Source organism: Hippoglossus hippoglossus, chromosome 18 (assembly GCF_009819705.1).
Source record: "Hippoglossus hippoglossus isolate fHipHip1 chromosome 18, fHipHip1.pri, whole genome shotgun sequence".
Classification (NCBI taxonomy): Eukaryota; Metazoa; Chordata; class Actinopteri; order Pleuronectiformes; family Pleuronectidae; genus Hippoglossus; species Hippoglossus hippoglossus.
The window spans coordinates 4449591-4471764 of NC_047168.1; the positions used below are offsets into that span (position 1 = coordinate 4449591).

A 22174-nucleotide genomic window follows, 5' to 3' on the forward strand; every position below is an offset into this window, starting at 1 on the left:
CTATAGATACATATATGGATTTTATTTTCTCCCCAGTCCTGGACTCACGGTCACATGTATCTCTCATGTAGGTCAGTAGAGCTCCATCATACTGCTGCATGTCTGGAATAACACTGGTGCACCGGTTACACACAGATTGCATCAGATACAAGAAACTACTCCCCTCCCCCCCTCCCTGGCACACGGAGACACTGTCTGCATGTCTCTATGCATGTCAAGGACACACAAGAGGAACCAGCTCTGTGGAGATGATGTGGCAGTATATGTGTGGACCAACAACTTCCTCTGTGAACAGAGCACGCTGACAATAACAGCAACATTTCACCGTATTTGGCAAATGATTTTTTTAAAAGTGGTCACACTTTACAGCAATTTATATGTGAACTTTGACTTCTTTTGTACAAAATATACTTGAGATGTGTAATCAAAACATTCAATTGAAACATGAATGTTAAATCGAAATGTAAAATCGAAATCGAAATGTAAAATTTAATCTAAATATCAAATAAAAATATATATATATATCCCAATATCTGTAAAGGGTCAAATTTAATATTTAGATTTGACATTGGCATTATATGAATATCTTTTTACAACGGATATAAATAGGACAAAGTTCACAAATCTTGCTGTAAATCGGGTTAAACAAAAGTGACTTTAAAAATACAAACATCTTGAGACATTGCTTAAAGCAAACCAGTCTTGTGATCATGTGTAATCAGTCCACTGTATCTAATGTGATTCAGCCAACATGTACCTGTGGCTTTGAATTTTGTATCTGACCCCCGCATTGTATAGTTAGATTTTTATTATGTATTTTACTTATGGGGTAATTGGTTGTTTTCAATTTGTGTTTAATGTTAAATATTAATTATTTGTTGCACAGATGGTTTTGACACCAAGATAGCTTATCATTATTGTGATATGATGTATGCAATATGATGCAATAATGAATGCAATACCCTTGTGTAAAATTGCATTGTAACCACAAAACAGAAGAGACAGGGGTGGGGAATTCTCAGGAACAGTACTTGGGTATAACTTGTTCTCTGTAAGTTTCAGTGAGAAGAAATGAAACTTCACAGAAAAAGTATGTTTCCTTCCAGCATCACACTGTGTCGACTGAAATCACATGTGCGCAAGTCAGAAATGTATTCTCCAATCGTTAGACGACACAGTATCTTAACAGTTGAAGATGGGACTCCTCACTGTCGTCTTTTGCAGAAGTGGACCTTGCAAAACGTTTGAAACTTGTGAAACTCAATTCAGCCAGTAGAATGAACTTCCTGTCGTACCGCAGGTCCAGATCGTCAACCAGCCCGGTTTATTGGGCAGTGATCTGTAACTGTTGAAACTTTGATCATTCTGGGCTTTGTCACAAAAACTAAGCTTATCTGCTCAAGCTTGTAAACTGTCTGTTTCTTCATTGTAAGTCTGTGTTCTGGATTTGGTGCAAAGAGACTCAGCCGTGAGGAAAAGGACACAAGTGACAGAACGTGGGAGGAAGAAGAAAAGACACGATGGGACGACAAATTGTCAAGAAAAAGCAGCTCTTCAGCACATTGCCGAGCCAAGCTTTATGATTTATTAGCTCTTTATGTTTCACCAGCAAGTCTAAAAAAATAAATACATTAACAGTGGAAACCATCTCAAACAGTCAAGCACCAGTGCTGATACATCACGAGTGTTGAATTGATTACACATTCAGGTAACAGCTACAGTAGATGACAACATTTTATAACAACAACTTATAAATGCTAAAACAATCGTGAAAAAGTGAATTTATTGTATGCAAATGTGGCGCTGCAGAACGACTGGTTGTTCAGACGCTACAGATCGGATAAACTCTGCTCTGCTGCTGCTGGGGTTGCTGCATGACTGCGTGGGTAAAATGTACCAGGACTGAAAAGGGAACGGCTACTGTGCGTAAAAATAACTCTGGAAAATGTCTAGACAATTGGAAAGCAACGTTTCTGTTAGCACATCTTGAATCTCGTTGATTGAGTACGCTCGGTGAAGTTGGATTCTAGCAGCATCAGCTCAATGTTTCTGCCACAGTTTCTTTGACACACCTCATCGACATGCCAATAAGAAAGCTTGTTCGACGTTCTGACCAGCGGACGCGTCCTCTTCGACGGCACAGTCTCCCATTGTCCTCTTGAGCCGGTTCAACAGGAGCTCAGGAGACTTTCATCAGTCTTTTGATGATTGTCACAACTGCAGAGTTTTGTTTGTTTGTCGATTTCAGGCTCTAACACCAGTGAGATTGTACAGTTCTCTTCCTCTGCTGGGAAGTACAGATAGCCAACAGTGCTCTGAGAAAAAAAGAAGGAGAAATGTTGGGGTTTCAAAGGAAACAAAACTCAGCGTGGCTTTTAAAAAGCCCATCATTGTAGAGACCAGGACGACTACATTTGAGAAATGAAAACTCCTAAAAATGAATCAAAGCTATAAAGCTAACAGAAAACAAGGGATGACTAACTTAATGAATCAGGACTTGTGCACAGATGTTGGACATATAACTGGTCCCTCTGTTTAAATTGTGGCCCCTTTATGGCCCCTGATTTAGAAAAAAACATAGGTACGCCACTGAGACGAACACAAAACTGTGTATCAAGGTGACTGCTAGCAACCTGTTAGCTTAGCTTAGCAAAAAGACCGGCAACATGGCAGAACAGCCTGACTACGTCCAAAGGAACCAACACAGACGAGGTACGGTTTCCCACTTGTGATTTTAATACCTAACTTCAGGTCAACCTCCTCACCTAGGTTGAGCATACTTCCCAAAACACCCTTCTATCCCTTTAATAATCCCAGGAGACAGGACAATCAGGGAGTAAACCTCACCTTATTGTTGCTGTCAGAAATATCTGTGAGGAAGTCCCGAGGTTGTGGTACTTTGGGGAAGATGTGATTCTTTTTCCTGTACGGTAAGAGTTAAAATATCAAGAGTCAAAACCAACAAAAAAAAGAGACAAGAAACGAGAGTATCCGAGGAAAATGTATACAGACCATATGTGCTCCCTGCAACACACAAAGGTCAGGGCTGTCAGGCCAGCCAACATCAATGGGATGAGGACGACTGCATACAGATACGCGTTAGGATCGGCATCTGCATCTGCACGCAGAAACATCCACAATGTTACTGTCAGCTGAGGGTGACTTACACAGCAACAGTGCTTAAAGTTTCAAGTAACAATTCAAACCCAAAGACTTTACAACACGAATGCAGAAGGAATCTTTGTCACAGAATCCTTCCTAAAACCGCCTGTAGATGGCAGCAGCACTTTCAAATCCTACACACAGTGGCTTTAAAAGGCTCGATAGTTCCTTACCCCCATCAATGGAGTTTGTCACCCTGTTTTCAACCCTGTCCGCTTGTTTGTTTGTTCTGTTCGTCAGCAGGATTACTGCAAGAAATACTGAATGGATTTCCAGGAAACTTGGTGGGACGATGGGACGTGGGCCTCAGCATATTTTGTCCTGGATCCAGACCAAGGGGGCCAGGATTTCTTTTTATTTTCTTTATTTATTATTTATGACATTTTTACTGATTCCCAGGGAGTAATTAATGGATCTTGATGAAAAAAAACAATCAAAATAGACAGATCTCCAGATTTAGTGGTCTTATAAGGGGCCTTGGCGGAGTTTTGCGCTCTTCTGAGTAGCATTCTAGTTTGTTTGTTTGTCTTGACTTGCACAAAACAGTGCCCGGTGAATGTTGGTGTGAATCTTTAACATTGCTAGATATAGCATATCACAACAGTTTCATAGATGTCCTAAGAAATAAGATCAAAGACATTTTGATGGTGATGACATCTATTAGTTAGTATATATATACTACTTGGTTTCTCCTTTTATTCTTGTTATAAGAGATAGACAGGCATGCAGTCATGTTTGGCGTTGGGAAAGTTGTACACAGTGCCTTTTCTAATTTCAAACAGAGAGATGAAGACCATACCAAAAGACTTCTCCTCACTCCACGGTGTAGTGAATACTTTGTACACAGCTTGCATCGTCATGTGGTACCGACAGTGAGGCTTCACGGTCCACTCAGTTGATGTTTGTTCTATTTCTGTTGTTATCGGTATAGCCTGTGGGAAAATGAAGGCATAATTGTTATCGTGGTTAATCACTCACATATCAATTTACATTATGTCATAGACACAGTGTACATTTACGAGGATTATCTTATCTTATCATATCTTGGTGGTAATGCACCAAGAAACATAGCAATATCACAACACAGGCAAGGAAGATGAGTGAAGGAGAGCAAACAGATAGATATATATCATATATTTTGATTAGAAAGACTGAAATATGACTGAAATATAACTTTTTCACAGAGTGAAGGAAAAGCTCCTAAACAGACACAGATGCGAAGTTAAATATTCGAATGATTGAACTTCGGAGGCATTTTAATATCAATATTAAGTATTTAATTAGGCATCCAGTTGCTTCTAAGATTGAAATTATTACATGGTATTATGATTATTAATGGCACCTATTGAGTTCTTGCATAAAATAAATGGACTTAATCTGGCATCTCTTACCATTAATGTCTCACACTCAGTGATATTAAGCACGAACTTCTTAAAATGATCTCTGGTGCGAGGGGTAATCCAGTTGATGTTGAATGTATTCCCAGTCTTTGTTACTGTCCACTCAAGGGGAGGCAGTTTCACTGTGCGGAGAGGGGCATGACACAACAACAATAACCATATATATATATATACACACACAAAGACTCACACACACACAAACAAATTCTCACAGAAACTTACTGTTAATACATCTCCAAGAAAGAACAAAGAGCAACTTCTTGGATTGAATGAGGAAGTGTAACATATTGCAACACAATTCCTTCCTCAGCACAACTCCTCATACCAAATTAGCACTGGTCCGTCAACTTACCAATAAAATCCTTTAGCGGCCACATCTCGAAGGTGTTCCTGAAAGGCTTCTTGTTCTCCGTCCCCTTGAACAAGATTTGAATGCTCTGCATGAGGTCGACCTGCAGCTCACAGCCGGTCCTGAGGCCTTCGGTGAAACTGTACGACGAGCACTCTTGCAGGAAAGGGAGGGGGTCACAACAAGGTCTACGAAGATTCTGTTTCATCAGTCTTGGAAAGAGAGAGAATGAAAGGTGATTAGCCTTCATGTTGCACCCTAATCCTGAAATCCCCAAAAAGTAAATTAATAAGAGAAATGAACTTTTAAATCTGCCCAGTTTTGCTTCTATTTTACAAGTCAGACCTGGCCGAGAGGACACCACACACATACACCCTTCGATACATTTAATTAAATAGCTCAACATTTTTGGGACATACGCCTCATTTTCTTGCCAAAGGTTTGATGAGAACCACTCTTATATCTGACTCGACGGCCAGAAGCTGGTTAGTTTTATGAAAGCTAGCAACACTCCTTTTCTGTCAGGAAAACTACGGACACTATGTCCTGACAGGCTGGAAGTTGTGCTGCCTGCACAGACACAGGAACAAAATGCCAACTTACCAAAACACAACCGATCAGACATACGTCTCATCGTGCTATTTATTTGACAACAAACTTGAAATGTGCTTTTCAGCTTTGGAGTTTTGAATTTGGCTGGAGATGGCAGTCCGCCATGTATATTTAACACTCAATCACCATATTTGGCGTGGGCCTTGACAAATGACACATACTGATAGAAAAAATCAACAACTGTCCCGGGAACGGCTGGCTCCCAGAAGACGCTGGCGTTTTCTGCAGAGTACCAGTAGACCTTCACATTCCTCACCATCTCTGGGCGGAGACAAACACACATGAATCCAGTCAAAATATTGTTCAGAAGCTTTGGCCTATTTCTTTGTGTACTCAAAAGCATTGAAATTCAGGGCAGCAAAGGGAGCAAACCTGGATAAGAGCCGTCGAGGACAGTTGACTTGCTTTTTCCTTCATCACAGACAGTTTGAACGGATAATTTCAGAAATGTTTCTTGCCAGCTCCAGGGAAGAGAAGCGCAAGTCTTAAAAAAACACACACACAAACACCACTTCATGGCACTTCATATCGGCAAACATAAACACTGATACCGATATGTCTGTAAATACAATTTACAAAATGGAGAGATACTCACTTTGTTAGTTGCGATGTCTTCGTCATTGTCTCTCACGACATAGGTGCAGTTCGTCCCTGAGTGCTGTGGTTGTGTCCAGGTCAACATAGGTTTAATGTCTTCGATCCAGAGCAGGGACAGATTCTGTGGTGGTAACACTTGAAGGAGAAAAAGACAGAAATCTCATAACATAGGGTTTCAGCAGGGTTTCGATCAGTGTATGCACATTGCATTTTGTAGAATTTACTAACACATTCGCACTAAACATTCTTTCCATCACCACGGAAGAATTCCTACATCCGCCCCTGGAGGTAAACGATTTTTGATGTTATTTTCGGTGTGTGACATTCGTGGCTTTAAATATATTAAGGTCAGACCGCCAGCACTCAAGAACATCACTATCTGGACCAAAATCTACATGTCTTAAATGTGTCAACAATGAGTGTGTTTACATGCACATTAGTATCCTGATTTCCTCGGCCAAACTATGTTTTCGTCAGCGTTTGCCTGTTTGTTTGTAGAAGGATTACACAAAAACTACTAGACGGATCACCATAAAACTTGGTGCAAGGATGTGTTCGGGCCCAAGAAAGAGCCAATTCAATTTTGGCTTGTGGATCTGGATCAGGGGGCGGATCCAGAAAATAGGACGTTTTTTAAACATTTGCGTTGATTCCTCAGAGAATTACGCCCGAATCCGAAAGGTTTCAGATACTGTAAGGGGGTTGGTGGAAATGAGCAAGTGCGATTTAGTGCGAATCCAAATAAAAAAAGGAATCTATCCGATTTAAAAATGGTATAATAAGAGTGTAAGCTTTTTGTCAGCTGTAAATGTAACTACAACCAATATGTAACTGAGAAAGTCATGTTAAAGCAGTGGTCACCAAACTTTTCGAGACCAAGATCACTTTTTAATTCCAAACGTAAGCAGAGATCTACCGCCCTGATATCTTCCAAAAAACCCACTTAGGAGGGTCATATTTATTTTTTTTTGCAATTTCTGTTAAAGGCTGAATGTACAAGAAATAAATATACACAAAGAAGGGCAGTTGTGCAACTTTTTCTATTCAATGCACAATATTCAAATTAATATCAATTCATATATACAATGGACAATATGTAGCTTCTCAGTTCCACATCATGTTCTGCAGAGGAGCTGCTACTGCAGCACAATGTTTTACATATAGGCTTTCATTTGAATATGGCCACAAATATGATTATTGCCTTGCATGAAAGAAGTCCCTTGTACTCAAATAAATACCAGTACTACACAGTATGAAGCCGTGCATCTTCCGCTCCTGCAAATATTTCACAATAAAAAAAACTTTTTAAACAAGGGAATGGATTCCATCAATAGAAACGCTGGAGTGCTTTTATTTTTGAAAAGGCATACAGAATGTGTTGCAACCATTTGTTTGTGACATAAATTCATCAGATAAAGATTAAAACTCAGGTGAAAGATCATTTTCTCTGTTTATTCTGCTGTGAACCACAATGTTTATCTGTCTATGACACAAATGTATTTACAACACTTTCCGAACCCGTTTCAAAGTAAAAGCACTCCAGCGTTTCACTTTCTGAATCCACTCATTTGTTCCAACGGGTCTTTGTTTGTTATCGACAGACCGAAAGATGTGCATCTTCATACCGTAGAGTCCTGACATTTACTTTAGTACATGAACCAACTTGTTCTTGAAGGAAATGCAGGAGATAAACCGGCAGCTCAGACGCCAGTAGCGGACACACAGACGCGTGTGAAAAACAGACAACCGACACACAGCTGATCGGCGGCGCGACGACAGCCAGTGAGTCCAGAGAGTTGGGGGATCGACAGTGAAGACTGCCAGATCGACCGGTAGATCGCGATCGACGGGTTGGCGACCACTGTGTTAAAGGATCAGTGTGTAGAATTTAGTGACTTTTAGTGGTGAAGTTGCATGTTGCAGCTGAATACCCCTCACCTCACCCTTCCCTTCCATACATGACAGAGAACCTGTGGTAACCTTCAGTTGTCATAAAAACTCAAAAGGTGTTTAGTTTGTCCAGTTTGGACGACTGTAAAAAAACGTAGAGAGGACCCGCTCCTGATGTACATATAAAGTATTTAAATATAAATGACTCATTCTAGGTTAAAGAAAACAACAATTTGTACAAATTAGATGAAACACATGAGTGAAAACATCACAAGCATTATTTTATATTCAATTTCTGCCAATGGATCCCTCTCACCTAAACCTTACACACTGGACCTTTAAGCTTGTTGTATTTTCAGGGGGCTACTGGGCTACGATCAAGGACTTCCAAAATAAAAAGAAGAAATCAATAAATAAGTGAATAATACACGAATAACTCAATAAATGTAGGGATAAATAAATAAATGTAGAGATATGTTATCTATATAATATCCAAGATAAAAATACATATATAACCTCTTTCATCACAACTGTATGTGTTTGTTTTTTTAAATAGACATCTTTTAGTATTTACTTGTCTATTTATACATTATCGGTTGTTAATTTATGTATTAAATCATTTTTTAAGTTTTGGCACTTTCGGTCCTCCATACTCTGCTGAGGGCAACTCTGGTTTTGGGTGAGTTTAAGTACACGGCGTGAACACGGCCCATTATAACCTGGATATATAAAGGTAAATATATTATTCTAACAAGTGAACCGGGTTTCTGTGTCTACAGGCAAATCTGGATTCATCGCAATCTCAGAGAGACAGAATATGAGGTTCAGAAAGCTGAGGCTAGGGCCCAAGCTCCGGCGGAGGAAAGAGTATTGTAAAGTTTTACAAATAGTTAAATCGGGATAGCGGTTCATCCTGATCATCTGGGAAGTCCCTACCGGAGCAAGAATCATAGAGGCATCGACAACAGAGTGTGTTTTTACCCGTCTGGGACTCCACCGTCAGGAAGAGACGAGCCAAAAGGAGCAGGGACAAACTTCCAGTCGTCCCGGTCATCTTCTCTTTTCACCGGGTCCCTCGGATGGGTTCGTTTCCACTTGCGGTGCCAGGACGAGCCGAGACTTTCACATTCGCCTTGTAGCGAAACAGCAGCGGAGCTCCAGTGTCCGGTTGAGTCCCTGGCTCCGACCTCTATGTGTGGAGGGGAGGGGAGGGGAGGGGGGGTGGTTGGAGGCTGGTCCGGGGCGGAGAACTTCCCGTTTCTCACTCGGAAACACAGGAACACACGTTCCAAGAGCCGTAAGCAATGGTTCTATGAATACACGGCCACACACCAACAAGTCTAACGTTATGGACAAGATCAGAGAAGACAACATGAGATCAGAGAAGACTAGGGAGATAAGTTAAGAAGATTAAGATAATGCACAGCTGTGAAGGCTTTAATGATAATAATAAAAAAATAAAAACATGATAAAATAATAACAATAGAGCAAGTGACACCCTGTACAGAAAGTAAAGCATATTAGATTTTATTACATTTGTAAGTATAGTACGGCCTATTTAGAACACATGTATTATACTTACAGAGGTTGAGTGATTAAATTACACTCTTCTGTATTTCTCTTTATAATGATTTATTTTGATGTATTTATATCAGATAAGGCAGAGCTAGAATGACTACGTGCACAAATACAATATGTGGCAATATCCAGTAATACACTTGTGTCAACATGCCGACATTTCCTCTTTTTAAAAGGAAGCTTTCTGTGTTATATTGTGGATGCATCTGAATACCGATTGTGTGACACTATATGTTGCTCCTCAGACCTTGTGGTTTTTTATTAGGTGGTAATAATGCGGACTAACACACACATTAAAATGGGAATAAGTTTGCGCAGCTGTCCTTATGAGGACTTTGTATTGACTTTCATTCATTGTGGAGAGCTTTATCGAAATCTTCTCTCTGTAACCGTAATCATGACCAATTCATGCCTAGCCCTGACCTACCCACAATTCACATTTGACCATTATCTGTAACCAGGAGGTCAGAAATGACGCCTTGCCTCAGTTGGACCAGGCTTTGGCCGTCATGAGGTCTACAGGTCCTGACAAGGTCAGTGTTAATGCTGGAAACATGCACACACACACACATATAGTCCTATACACCAATATAAATATATGAGCAGGTATAGTATACAGTAAACATTTTATGTGGGCAGCTGCAGCTCAGGAGGTACAGTGGGTCACCCCGTAACGAGAAGGTCACTGGTTGGATCCCTGGGTGCTGTGTCTGTGCTGGCAGTGTGTGGGTGATGTGTGTTAAACAAACTGCTGCACACATGGATGTGTGTTTCAAGGACAAAGCTATATTGTATAGTGCGTTGAGTGGTCATCAAGACTATACAAATCAAGCCCATTCACAATATGAATATTAAAGGTATATATCTATGTATATAAGTATGGTTTCACAATAGTATACAATATGATGTGAATATCACATGTAATGTATACGTGTTAGCAAGGTATTCATAAAAGGAAGCTAATGGTGGTGTGGCACTTTGGGTGTGTAGCAGACCGAATAATTACACAACATCATCAGAACTGACAGGCAAGTTGTAATCAAGTTGAATTCACTCACAATCCTCTTGCCCCCAAAACAATGTTGAAAGTTGTGTACAAAAGGTTGAAAAACGACCCGTAACACCACTAGTTATATTTTGAAACGACAAATCACATCGACTTATGTAAGAAAGTTGTTATTATCGTCCCCAAACGTGCAAGTCATGTGGAAACTTCAGCGTCTGCAGGCAATGTTCACGCAGGTACGTCTGTTTCCTAACTGACAAGTTAGTAAGAAATTAGATCTGTTCACATCTCCCCTGTAGCCACACCTATTACGTTTCACATTAAGAAAGAGTCGGCTCTTAAGAATTTCAGCACAAGCACAAGGGCACTGGCCTGATCAGTTCCGTGTAAAACAGTGTTTGTATTCATGCTGAGACATAACGAGACATCACTCCCTCACTAGGTTGCGTTTACATCACAGTCCATTGCTCTGAGGATATTGCTTGCTGCCTGTTGTCGAGCTGCCGTGGTGGCAGGCAACCCGAACAGCGGGTCCCCAGGGATACAGCAGCTCCTCTTACTGGTAGGAAAGTGCCCAGTTAATGTACAGTAGCTCCCACTGGCCCAGTTGAGTGGGCCCAAACGAATCCTCGTCTTCCTCCTCTGCCCTCAACCGGTTTGACAAGCTCTCTCATTGCGTTCCTCGGGTGTCCATAGCTTATTGGTCTTTTGACGAACGAGGAGGCTTGAGTTGCGGGTGTTCAGTCTGACATGTGTTTCCCACGCTCTCTCTCGCTTCCATGCCCACACTCTGCTCTATCAGTGAAAAGGCTTAATGCCCTTAAACATACAAAAATAACCCTCCAAGGATTGAGTCGTCTTCAACACCACCCCGTACTATGACTCCCTTAATAGCAGCTGAGATCCTTGTATTTGCCGCCCTCTAGCGGGTCAGAGTGGTACAGAACTGTGCTCAGGTCAGTACAGAACAGGTACAGCAGAGCTCATTTGTCAAATGTACAACAGTTACAGACTCGACGCTTCAATCAGAGGTCAGTAAAAAAAAAAAAAAAAAAAAAAAAAAAAAGCTTTCAAGTCTGGTGTTAAACCACTACACACGTCAGTGATGAATTTACCCCAATCCAAACACCGCTCTGCACTGACCAACAAAGGGGCGACTCCACTGTTCTGGTCGCAAAAAGACTTCAGTTCCCATAGAGGTCTGGGTGAAAATGATTCCAAGTCTTGTAGGTCTCAATCAATAATTACAAGTCTTCTTCAATGCAGCACAATGTTCGTTTTGTAAATTATCATCCCATTTAGAGTCAAGTAGACGATCCAGCACAGTAAGCATTGGGGCATGGACACAGTGTGACTGACAGTAACTATCGTCCAATGAGTGCAGGTCGCAGGTGCAGGTGGGCGTGCAGTGTATTCAAGCTCTCCGCCGGCAGCTCAGCACCCAAGGAATGACGGGGTCACGGGGGGTGGGGGGGTTGGTTCATGTCAGGAGTTTTCCTGCGGCGCGCCACTTTGGTTTATGAGGGTGACTTTGCAGGACTCAACGGCCTCTGGCATGGGCGTGTACAGATTTTCGGTCTGAAAAACACAATGAGTGTAATGAGTGTTTGTGGAGGCAGAGAAAGCCGGTGAGTGGAGCACACAGATTTTAATTAGTGCCTCGACAATATAGAAATAAATACCTTATGTTCTTTGTTTCCGCTCATCACCATTTCTTTGAATATTGCCGAGGGATCTGGTGTGTTGGGGCAAATAATGTCGCTGTGCCTACAGAACACACAAAAACAATCAGTTAAAGCAACCAGCACAAAATATTTCCACCACCAAAACATACAATTTACAATGTTCAAACAAGCAGCTGTTTATTTCCCTCCGATCACAAGTGGCCACGTACGAAGGACCACCTACTCAGCTGACGTCCTCTGACTGATACCTTTCTAAAAGTCTTCACTGCAGCTGCAGGAGATTCGTTCAGCGTCCCCTGACTCTCTCTCATGCCGATCAAAACAACATTATTTGGTCTTTGTTAGCACAAATGACATCTACGTGTTAACACATGTACTCAGTGTTGGCCACTTGTGATCGGGTCTCTCAGGACAGAGGTGTGTACGGGGCCAGCGACATGAGTCCTCACAGGGATCTCTGCAGTGGCTTCCAGTGACCTGTAAACTAATTTGACCGCCTCCCTCCACTTTATTTATCCATTTTGCTCCTTGTAAACTTCACTCAGATGTTTGACTCACACGATGCAAAATTATGCACATGTCTGTTGAGGACAGAAAGTTTCTCTGTTCCCATCAACGTGTACAAACATGATTTTTGTGAAATTACACCTCAACAAGGGGGGCGATATGAAACTCGAGTGGGATGTGGAAACAAGCCGCCTAGTGTGTGCCCAACAGATACAAATCTGAACTGAAGGCTTACTTTAGGAACCTTTTACCTGATTATTGATTTCTCTGCCTCTACTCATTAGTTCTGGCTCTACACACCTACAGTATCTGAGGTCATGGGTGGGGCAGGTATTTTAAACAGTCCTACTGTTAGTTCACACATTAAACACACCCATCAACACTAATAAGAACATACTCGGTTACTTTCGTGGTAAAGTAGTAAAGTTGGAGGCTGCACAGCTTTTGGCAGAACTCCAGCAAAGTCAAATTGGGTTACGAGAAACAGTCACTTGTCTTTTAGGTTTCAGTCATGTTCCTTCATGTTCAAGGGAAGTTTATTGACATACGTTAGTCACACATACGAGCTCTGTTTGTCGTCTAGCAACTGACCTCCTTTTGCACAAAGCTCAGGTGTTGCAATAATCTCAGTGACTGTTCCTTTTTGACACAGCCATTGGTATTGGAAACGTAGAACCCGGATGAATGCGCGTGAAGAAAGTGAATTTCTTCTTCTTCTTGGGAGCAGGGGCAACCGCCCTAACCCTCTTCTCATTAACAACCAGAAAGACAGAGTTTAAATATGATTACACAACTGTTCCTGGTCTCTCTCTCTCCTCTCCCCCCAATCGGTCGAGGCAGATATACATTTTTTGAATCTATAATTTTGTACGGTCTCTCTTAGAGATATAACAAGATAATATATGTTCTGCTTTGGCACTATACAAATAAAACTAAACTGAACGTCTTCATTGTCGCAGATCTCAAGTACTGTTTCATGAGAGCATGTGCAGCAACATCCGACTCTTCAAAACAGGTCGCAAGCTTCAGCGTGAAGCAAGTTGGACACCGCGAGTTTCCCCTTGCACCATCTACAGACGGTAAAATGCAATGTCTTCATTTCTGTTTCTCAAACCTACTTCCTGAAGCAGTAGCAGGACAGAATGATGCAGACGAACAAAATGGTGGGGATAATGATGGCCGCGTAGGTCAGTGTCCTGTCGGGAGGGTTGTCCGTACCTGTGGAGAGCGACAGACAAGTGTCAGCTTTTAAGGACAATTTTACAACGTATTCCTCAAGTCAGCAATTTTACTAAAACCCCAAATGCCCACAGCCTCCAACCCTTCAGCCAACCCGTGCAGAAACAACATTCCCGCAAATCAACTGCCGGTGTTCCATGCGATATCTGATATGAAGTCTCGCTGCAGACGACTGCGAGGTGAATACTGCGGGTCAAAGTTTACCCAAGATGAACTCAACACAGTGTATTTGCTTCGCCACAGGAAGCAAATGTTTTATTCACCCACTCACTCGCATCAATTGGAGGTGAACAGGAGGTTCACCACCGACACTTGCGTATGTCGTTACATTATTAACGTTTACTTTAGTAAATTAACACCAATGACAGAAACATCTCATTGGATCACGGTGATTAGTGCCGCATAATAGATCCTACAGTTACTAATTTTGGGGACACAGCTTTCTCTTGCTATGCACCAAAGATATGGAACAAACTCCCACGACACATCAGACAAGCTACTTCTGTTGATAGTTTTATGATCTAGCTTTTTATTAATTTTATCTATCTTACCATTGTCTTTATTCTCATTTTTTTAACTTCTCCTTATTATACCTTTTGCTAGTTTTATGTTTAAAAAAAAAAAATCCTAATTCTTTGTTTTATTGCTAACGTGTTCTTATTGATCTATCTTATTTCATGGCTTTGATTTTATTGTAAAGCACTTTGAGCTGCATTTCATGGATAAAAGGTGCTGTATAAATAAAATGTACTATTATTTTTGTTATATTACAGTGTTCATCTGTCTGCAAGCTGATGTGAGAACACAGCAGGAGATCACCATGAGCAAGTGGGTGAATTCTCCGTAGATCCTCTGCAGGCCATGCCTAATAAAAGGCTTATATGTGCAGTAATTCTTGTTTTACAACTTTTGAATCCAGTGTAGTAAAGTTGATTGGTTACCATAAGGTACAATTTCACTCCAAAAGCCGACTACTCCTGTGCAATATTTGCTGGTAATCCATCTGGACCGGAACTCGTAACGGCAGTGACGGTTGTAGGGCATCTCATTCTGGTTCGAGGGCGTCTCATTCTGGTTCGAGTGCGTGTAGGTGAAGTTCCGGCATTTCTGGAAAAAAAAAAATCACACACACACACACAGGAGGACAGTTTGAAACTTCAGTATGTAGCCCTAATGGAATATGATGCAGTTGTCTGAATTTAAATGTTTGGCTTTAAACAGACACATGTAGATTTAGAAAATATTTGTACTGCAGACATGTTCCCATTTGTGGTATTTGCACCAGAAAAATATGTCAATGTATGTCAAATGCAAAACCTCATTATTTAAGACAGGGAGAAAACGGTGACAACTTACTCTGGGCTCACTGCATTGTGTGTGGCACAATTCGTATATCCAAATACATTTTTCTCCAAACTTTGGAGGTGACCATGTTAACTTGAGGTGCTTGTTGTCTTCTCTGATCCTCAAGTCTGGTGAAGGTATTGCTGGGGAGATCGGAAGATGTTTTATATTTATTTTTCGACACATGTAATGACATCAATATAATTTATTTTGGAGATAAAACCAACCGAATCCAGGTTTGATGTAGCTCCATCCAATTTTGGACTCAATGTAAATGCAGATGTAAATGTCAGCTTCTTTCACGTAACAACCGTTCCTTGTTCCAGTGCTGTAAGGTTGAACACATGCTTTCAAACTGCCGTTGTTGTGAGTTGAGAGGCAAGCCCTGAAGGGACAAAACGGAGAGGTGAGGAATGACGTCGGCAGAAGGAAAGTTGAACCACAAAGAGTTGCTGTGGTTTTGATCTTTATTGGCTAAGTCCTCACTACTTTGAAGAGGGACCATGGACGCCACAGTTCCTGCAGTCGCCACTAGATGCTTTCAAGTATTAAGATATGTCTCATTTACAGCACTGCCCGCCTTGAATTAAGAATGACAACGCCATGCACATGTAGCTGGATCAGCGGGAATGAAGTATCACGGTATCAATGTTTATGGTTTGTTGTTTGTTCATGAGGCATCACTCGGCAACACCACCTTTCAGACTGTACGAGCCAGTAAGGAGAAAGGATGGAGGGCTGCAGTGTGAATGCATCTCATTTGGCAGGTAGGGGGAGTTCATTTGTGCCAGTGTTGTTTGTGCCTCTTACATTCCGACATCTGCTGCCGCAAACAAATCCTATGACTCATCAACTCTGTCACTGCTACATTAAAACTCAACGGCTAAATGCTTCCATCTCAGGCGGCTACGTTTCAGGTGAAAAAAGCTGTTTTCGGATCAAAACTTTCCATCCCCCCTTTATTCTGACCTAGTAACATCGATACTGATGCTTATACATCTGCAGACATCTCATAGATACCAGGATTATTCATATATACCCTGAAGTTGCAGAGAAATATTATTCATAAAGAAATATAAAACAGATCATAGGCAGAACATATTCCCTACACACCTAGTCTGTATGTCCTCAGGGAATCCATCCCCTCTAAGCAACCTCCCAACTCCTCGAGCCGACTGGATTCACACGGCAATTAAGTTGGGTCAGAAGACTATTGTTAGAGAGTGGAAATATGTGGATTTCCCTCTGGCACATGTGTGGTTCTCTCAGCTTGGAGTGTAAGCGGCCAATGAGAAAATGTCTTTTAGGATTAATAATCAGGTGGATAGATAGTGGTTGAAATGGCACAAGTACCTGTCACAGCCCTTGAATCCTCTAATTTTTTCTTTTAATTAATTACTTTATTGTTATTTATTTATTTTCTCACTTTTTTATTCTGGGGTACTTTTATTTGGTGTGTATACATGTTTATGGATTTGTGTGTGTGTCTTTTTTCTATTGTAGTGCTAAAGTTTGTCTCTGTGTTTCTACATACAACCATTGGGGCCGTAATTGTTTTAAAATCAAATCAAGTGTTGACAATCATAAAAATGAAGTTAACTGACATATTGTATGTATGTTCTCACCTATAGGATATCGTCAGGTTCAGAGACGGATTCACCGGGATCCATGAACAGTTCAGTGCATCTTGTGTAATGAGACATTGGAAATCCCTCACCAATTCAGCTGTGTGTGACAAAAAAACAAAGGCGTCACATACATACAGTGCATGGAGAAGATTCAAGCCTGGTTCTAATGCATCTCAATGAATGCATGGGACAGAGCATCGAAATACAAAATCCCCAGTATGTTTACCTTCCACTTTCTGGCACTCACCTCGTGGCTCTTTTCTTTTAGCGGTTTCATTCACAAAAGTGCTCGGACTCCAACCAGCGTAGGATGGTTCACAGATGGCACGAACAGTGTACGTGCAATGATCAGAATCCATGTTCTCTGTGACACAATTCTCGATGTGGTTTCTCCAAGTCAGGAGCTTCACCTGCTCAAATAAAAAACAACAACCTGGGCTTTAGTTATGATGACAGTTCGCTGACACATGTCTTATCTTCCTCTTTCCCTTTCTCTCTCATAGCAACCGGGCAGAGGCAGACAACCGCAAACCAAGAGCCCGGTTCTATTAAAGGTTTCAAGCAGATAAAATGGTTTGCTCATTGAAGACTCTGGGATAGGATATATATATATATATATAGGATAAACAATAAGCCAAATGTCGTAAGTGCTTGAAGGAAGACGATATGTTTCAGTCCACAATGAATGCCAACTGATGTTATATATATATTAATCTGCATTGTTGATTCTATAAAATAAAGGTTTCCAAAATGGTTTCCGACAAATATAAACTTCAATACTGATATGTCTTTGAAAGGCTCATATTAACCAATTTGCACAGGCCGAGTCATTATAAACTGTGCTACTATATAAGACATAATATTAAATTGTTCAAATACACAGTTATTATTAATGCTTTCAATAGCCGACTCTCAAATCTTGGAAAACCTTGAACTCATGGCCAAGATTTTCCAAAACAGTTCCTCCTCAAAATTTAAGGAGAAGCTCAATGGCACCCAAGGGATTTAGTACTCCACTCGCAAAAACACACCCTGTACATTATGTGTGAAACACCAGAGTGCGACATGTCCTGAATCATAGGCCACCCAAAACATGCTTCCCACGATGCAACTTGATTGCATGTTGAAACCCATGTGCAAAGAAAAAAAAGGGCACATTACCCTGACGATTGTAATCACTGCATTAACAACACCCCACCCAGCCTTATTGTTTTTCTGTACACATGCTTACCAGAAGGTGTGGTCCTTCATGTCGGATTGGGCGTTGTAACCTCTTTGATCAATATTTGTTGTGGTATTTTTGTAACATCTGTTTCATCGCTGATATTTTGATTTAACTGCTCTGAGTCGGTCAGTCATTGTCATTTTAAGTAAATTGCACACCAGGGTTGACACACCTGGCATTGGACTTGTTTACCTATGGTTGTATTGTTCTTACATTGTAAAATCAAAAGATTATTTAGCAAACTAAAGCCTTCCTTCTGCAATGTCCATGTTGCCCATTTGATATTATGTTATACGGTGCTATATTATTATTTTATTGATAATTAATATGTTCTTGAATTAAAATGTCTTCAGTACGTTTTGAGCATCATCACATTTAAACAGTGCCACCACAATACTTAAAACTGCGATGGTGGTGGCAGGCGATCATGAATTATGAATACAACTAGATTGCTTTAATAAACAAAATAACCTCCTCACATATTCTATCATTACGGACAACACCTCTATCATTACAACTGTTATTACTGCCCCTCTGATTCTACAGTATATACGGATCCCTCACATGTGGCTCTCTCTGAGGTCTTCACGTTTTTTTTGCCCTTTTAAAAGGGATTTCTTTGGTACTTTGTCCTCACTCTTGTTGAGAGTTAAGGGCAGAGGATTTCAAACCTTGTTAAGCCCTATGAGACACACTGATTTGTGAATATGGGCTATACAAATACAATTTGATTGATTAATTGAAGAGGGGTGAGTCAATCTATTTATAACTTTCATCACTTTTTGTTGTCTAAAATATGAATAAGATCAAAATCAAGTTCAGTTGTTGCATGCGACCTCCCACACTTGACAGAGAGATTTACCTCTTTTTTTTCTGGAAGTCGCTGCTCCTGCACCAGAACGTATGTGATCTTACACTGGTCTGGCAGTGACTCAGGCTTTTCCCAGGACCAGGACATGTTCACAGCAAACTCGTCGAGCCACTTGAGTGACAGGTTTGTTGGAGGAGGAAGCTGGTTCTCTGCGGGAGGAGATATTTAAAAGAGGTAGAAATTACCCTCTGCTGTTTCAAAACAAATGATGCTTTGACTGTGCGCAGCCAACTTCCGCACGACCAACATAGCACAAATCAAAGTATTTGCATAATCGATGACGTCGATTACGTCAATGCGTCGCCCCAGCCCTAATGAAGACCATCACCACCCAACCGGTCATGCTGGATGACGTTACAGGCAGCATAACGTTCACCACGACGCCTCCAGACTGTGCTCAGTGTGAACCTGCTCTCATCTGTGAATCGAACGGGGCAATTCTGGTGTTCACTGGTGAATGCCAATCGAGCTGCACGGTGCTGGGCTGTGAGCACAGGTCCCATTAGAGGACGTCGGGCCCTCGTGCCACCTCATGGAGTCTGTTTCTGACAGTTTGGTCAGAAACATGCACATCACTAGCCAGTAGGTAATTTTTTAGGGCTCTGGCAGTGCTCCTCCTGTTCCTCCTCGCACAAAGTAGCAGATACTGGTCCTGCTGCTGGGTTGATGCCCTTCTACGGCCCTGTCCAGCTCTCCTTGTGAAACGGCCGGTCTCCTGGTATCTCCTCCATGATCTTGACACTGTGTTGGGAGACACAGCAAACCTTCTTGCGACCACACGTATGGATGTGCCATCCTGGAGGAGCTGGACTAACTTTGCAACCTGAGTTGGCTGCAGGTACTGCCTCATGCTACCAGTGGTGACAAGGACATGAGCAGAACACAGAACTAGAGAAGAATCAGTCAGGAAGGAGAGAGCAGCTGTCTGTGGCCACCACATGTAAAACCATTCCTTCAGGGGGTTGCCTTGCTTTTGCTTCCGTTGCACCTGTTGTCACTTTCATTTGCACCAAAGCAGATGAAATTGATTCACATCACTTGTGCTTTCTAAATGCACAGATTTATATCCCTGAAGTTTAACTGACTTGGTGTTATACTGTGTCCATTAAGTGTTCCCTCCATTATTTTAAGCAGTGTATATATGAATCTTAATATAGTTATACTATATAGCATACTCCTATTTATAATGCTACATGTTATATGCTTATTACAGTCTATAAATGCATCTATGTTTATTTCAATATCTCCTTACACATAATGCACAAATACAGTTTACATCCTCATGCAATCCTTCTGTGTCACTACACTTTAACCAGTTTCATCTCTCTAGAAATGACACTTCTGTTGGTAGTGAAAAGGTGTGTTTAATGTATGTATTCTCTGTATTTTTATTAAATGTTTAAATTTTATTGCCTATTTTATTCTCTTTTTTTCTTATTTCACGTGTTCTCTTCTCTTCCTCATTCTGACTTTCTACTGCTGTGAATTTCCCTGGCGTGGGATCAATCATATTTGATGGTGCGTGGAGCAGTTGAGTTACGTTCTGCAGATCAAATCCAAACACAGGCGGTTTAAAGTAACATGATCGTTATTCAGCAAAAACATTCACTCGAATTAAAGGCTCTGGTTTTTACATTACAAATCATAATTTTGTGGGGAAATATGTTTTTTGCTGCGCTAGTATTTTCTGCAGTAACACTTTCCCCCCCCCTCATCATACCCTTTATTTACGGTTTACATTTTATTTCAGTCATTTTTTTCTTTTCTAATTCACTTTGAATTTTCTTGTTCTTACTTCGCCTTCTGCATATTCTTCATCAAGTCAGGTTTCACACTTAGCTTTTTTTCTGAAGCCCCAAAGAAACATCAACACAAAACATGCAAAAATACATTTAAAAAAAAAAAAAAAAACTATATTAGGGATTTTATTTAAGTTTCTTTGCTGTGACTTTTTTTGTCAAAGAAACACACCAAAAATGTAAACATGCAAAAAAAAAACGTGCAAAATAAACAATTGCCAACTCCACTGAAACATTATTTTTAAAAAAAATGAAAAAATGACACATGCTTCAAACACACAAATTATATAAAAACAATTATATATCTTTAAAAAAAAACAATTGAAGAGGTTAACTAATCAACCGGAAAAAGGAATGTAAACACCGAATAAAGCCAGTGAGCTGTCAGAAGCTGCCTGGTTAATACAGGCTGGTGGCGATTGACCATCATGTGTTGATGACTCACGCCCTGTCCCCACTCACATCTCACATGTCGGTGATATGACAGGAATGTGACGGACTGTTTACCTGCATCGCAGCGGGAAACCGTCAACATGGCGCTGAGCGTTAAAGCGGCGAGGAGCCCCGGAGTCACCGTCATGGTTGTCCTCGAGCGTCTTTTTCGGTGCGTCGGCGGCTCAACTCCCCCCCCCTCTCTCAATTCCTGGTTTTCCACTCATTAAACAGATCCATCAGTGGCCACAGCGCCTAATCCGGTTGTGTTGTCGAGGCGGACCCAGGGAGAAAGACGTCGCGTCAAGAACAAGAAGAAAGTGAACGACGGGGATAAGACAAAAACTGTGGATATCCAGAAGCGCACTTGTGGGTGTGTGTGGTCCACTCTACCGGGAAGGACCGGCGGGGAGGGGTTAGGATCGGAGTGGGCGGGAGCCCTCCTCTGGAGCCCGCGTGGGAATCGTTAGAATAAGCCTGCCTCTCTATCAGCAACCTGGGTCCATGAACTCCACCAGGAAGTAGCCCGGACCCAAATGAGGACGTGGATCAAGTTTCAACACAAGCAGCTGCTCGATACTTATCTCTTAATCACAACCTGCTGGCATGTAGCACAAGGCTGTAAAGGCTCACCCTGGACTTGACTGACATAACCAGTTAAACCTGAAGCACTGATCAACACTGGGGGAAGACGCCACTGTCCTCTCAAGTAGTCAAATAAAAAAAATCACTGGAGGAGAGGACTGAAAAAAGGTTGTAGAACAACATCTCTAATGAAAACAAACGGTTAATCCTGCAGTTTGTCCCCAAGGCGGCAGACGTGCAATGCCACCTAGGCTTCAACTAATTC

The 22174-nt window shown here is 41.3% G+C and overlaps 2 protein-coding genes across 4 annotated transcripts; both read right to left on the reverse strand.

Moving 5' to 3' along the window:
• Positions 1–1531: 1531 nt before the first annotated feature.
• Positions 1532–9150, reverse strand: LOC117779328. 2 transcript variants are annotated; one of them, XM_034615421.1, is made up of 9 exons: positions 6340–6997; positions 5896–5970; positions 5685–5784; positions 4915–5123; positions 4554–4684; positions 3962–4094; positions 3013–3118; positions 2848–2923; positions 1532–2315 (listed from the first exon to the last, which is right to left on the reverse strand). In XM_034615421.1, exons 3-9 carry the CDS (start codon positions 5780–5782, stop codon positions 2169–2171), a joined length of 900 nt encoding a protein of 299 aa, XP_034471312.1. In that variant the 5' UTR covers positions 5783–5784; positions 5896–5970; positions 6340–6997; the 3' UTR covers positions 1532–2168. The 2 variants fall into 2 exon arrangements, with proteins under 2 accessions (XP_034471312.1, XP_034471311.1); XM_034615420.1 differs by lacking the exons at positions 5896–5970; positions 6340–6997 and adding an exon at positions 8992–9150.
• Positions 9151–11687: 2537 nt separating this feature from the next.
• On the reverse strand, positions 11688–21757 carry il13ra1 (interleukin 13 receptor, alpha 1). Of its 2 annotated transcripts, none has more exons than XM_034615418.1 (10): positions 21400–21757; positions 19085–19242; positions 17245–17407; positions 16995–17094; positions 15597–15754; positions 15382–15512; positions 14967–15132; positions 13905–14004; positions 12277–12361; positions 11688–12172 (listed from the first exon to the last, which is right to left on the reverse strand). In XM_034615418.1, the coding sequence occupies exons 1-10, from the start codon at positions 21470–21472 to the stop codon at positions 12080–12082; spliced, it is 1227 nt and encodes a 408-aa protein (XP_034471309.1). In that variant the 5' UTR covers positions 21473–21757; the 3' UTR covers positions 11688–12079. The 2 variants fall into 2 exon arrangements, with proteins under 2 accessions (XP_034471309.1, XP_034471308.1); XM_034615417.1 differs by having other exon boundaries at positions 11688–12175; positions 21400–21755.
• Between the last annotated feature and the right edge of the window lie 417 nt (positions 21758–22174).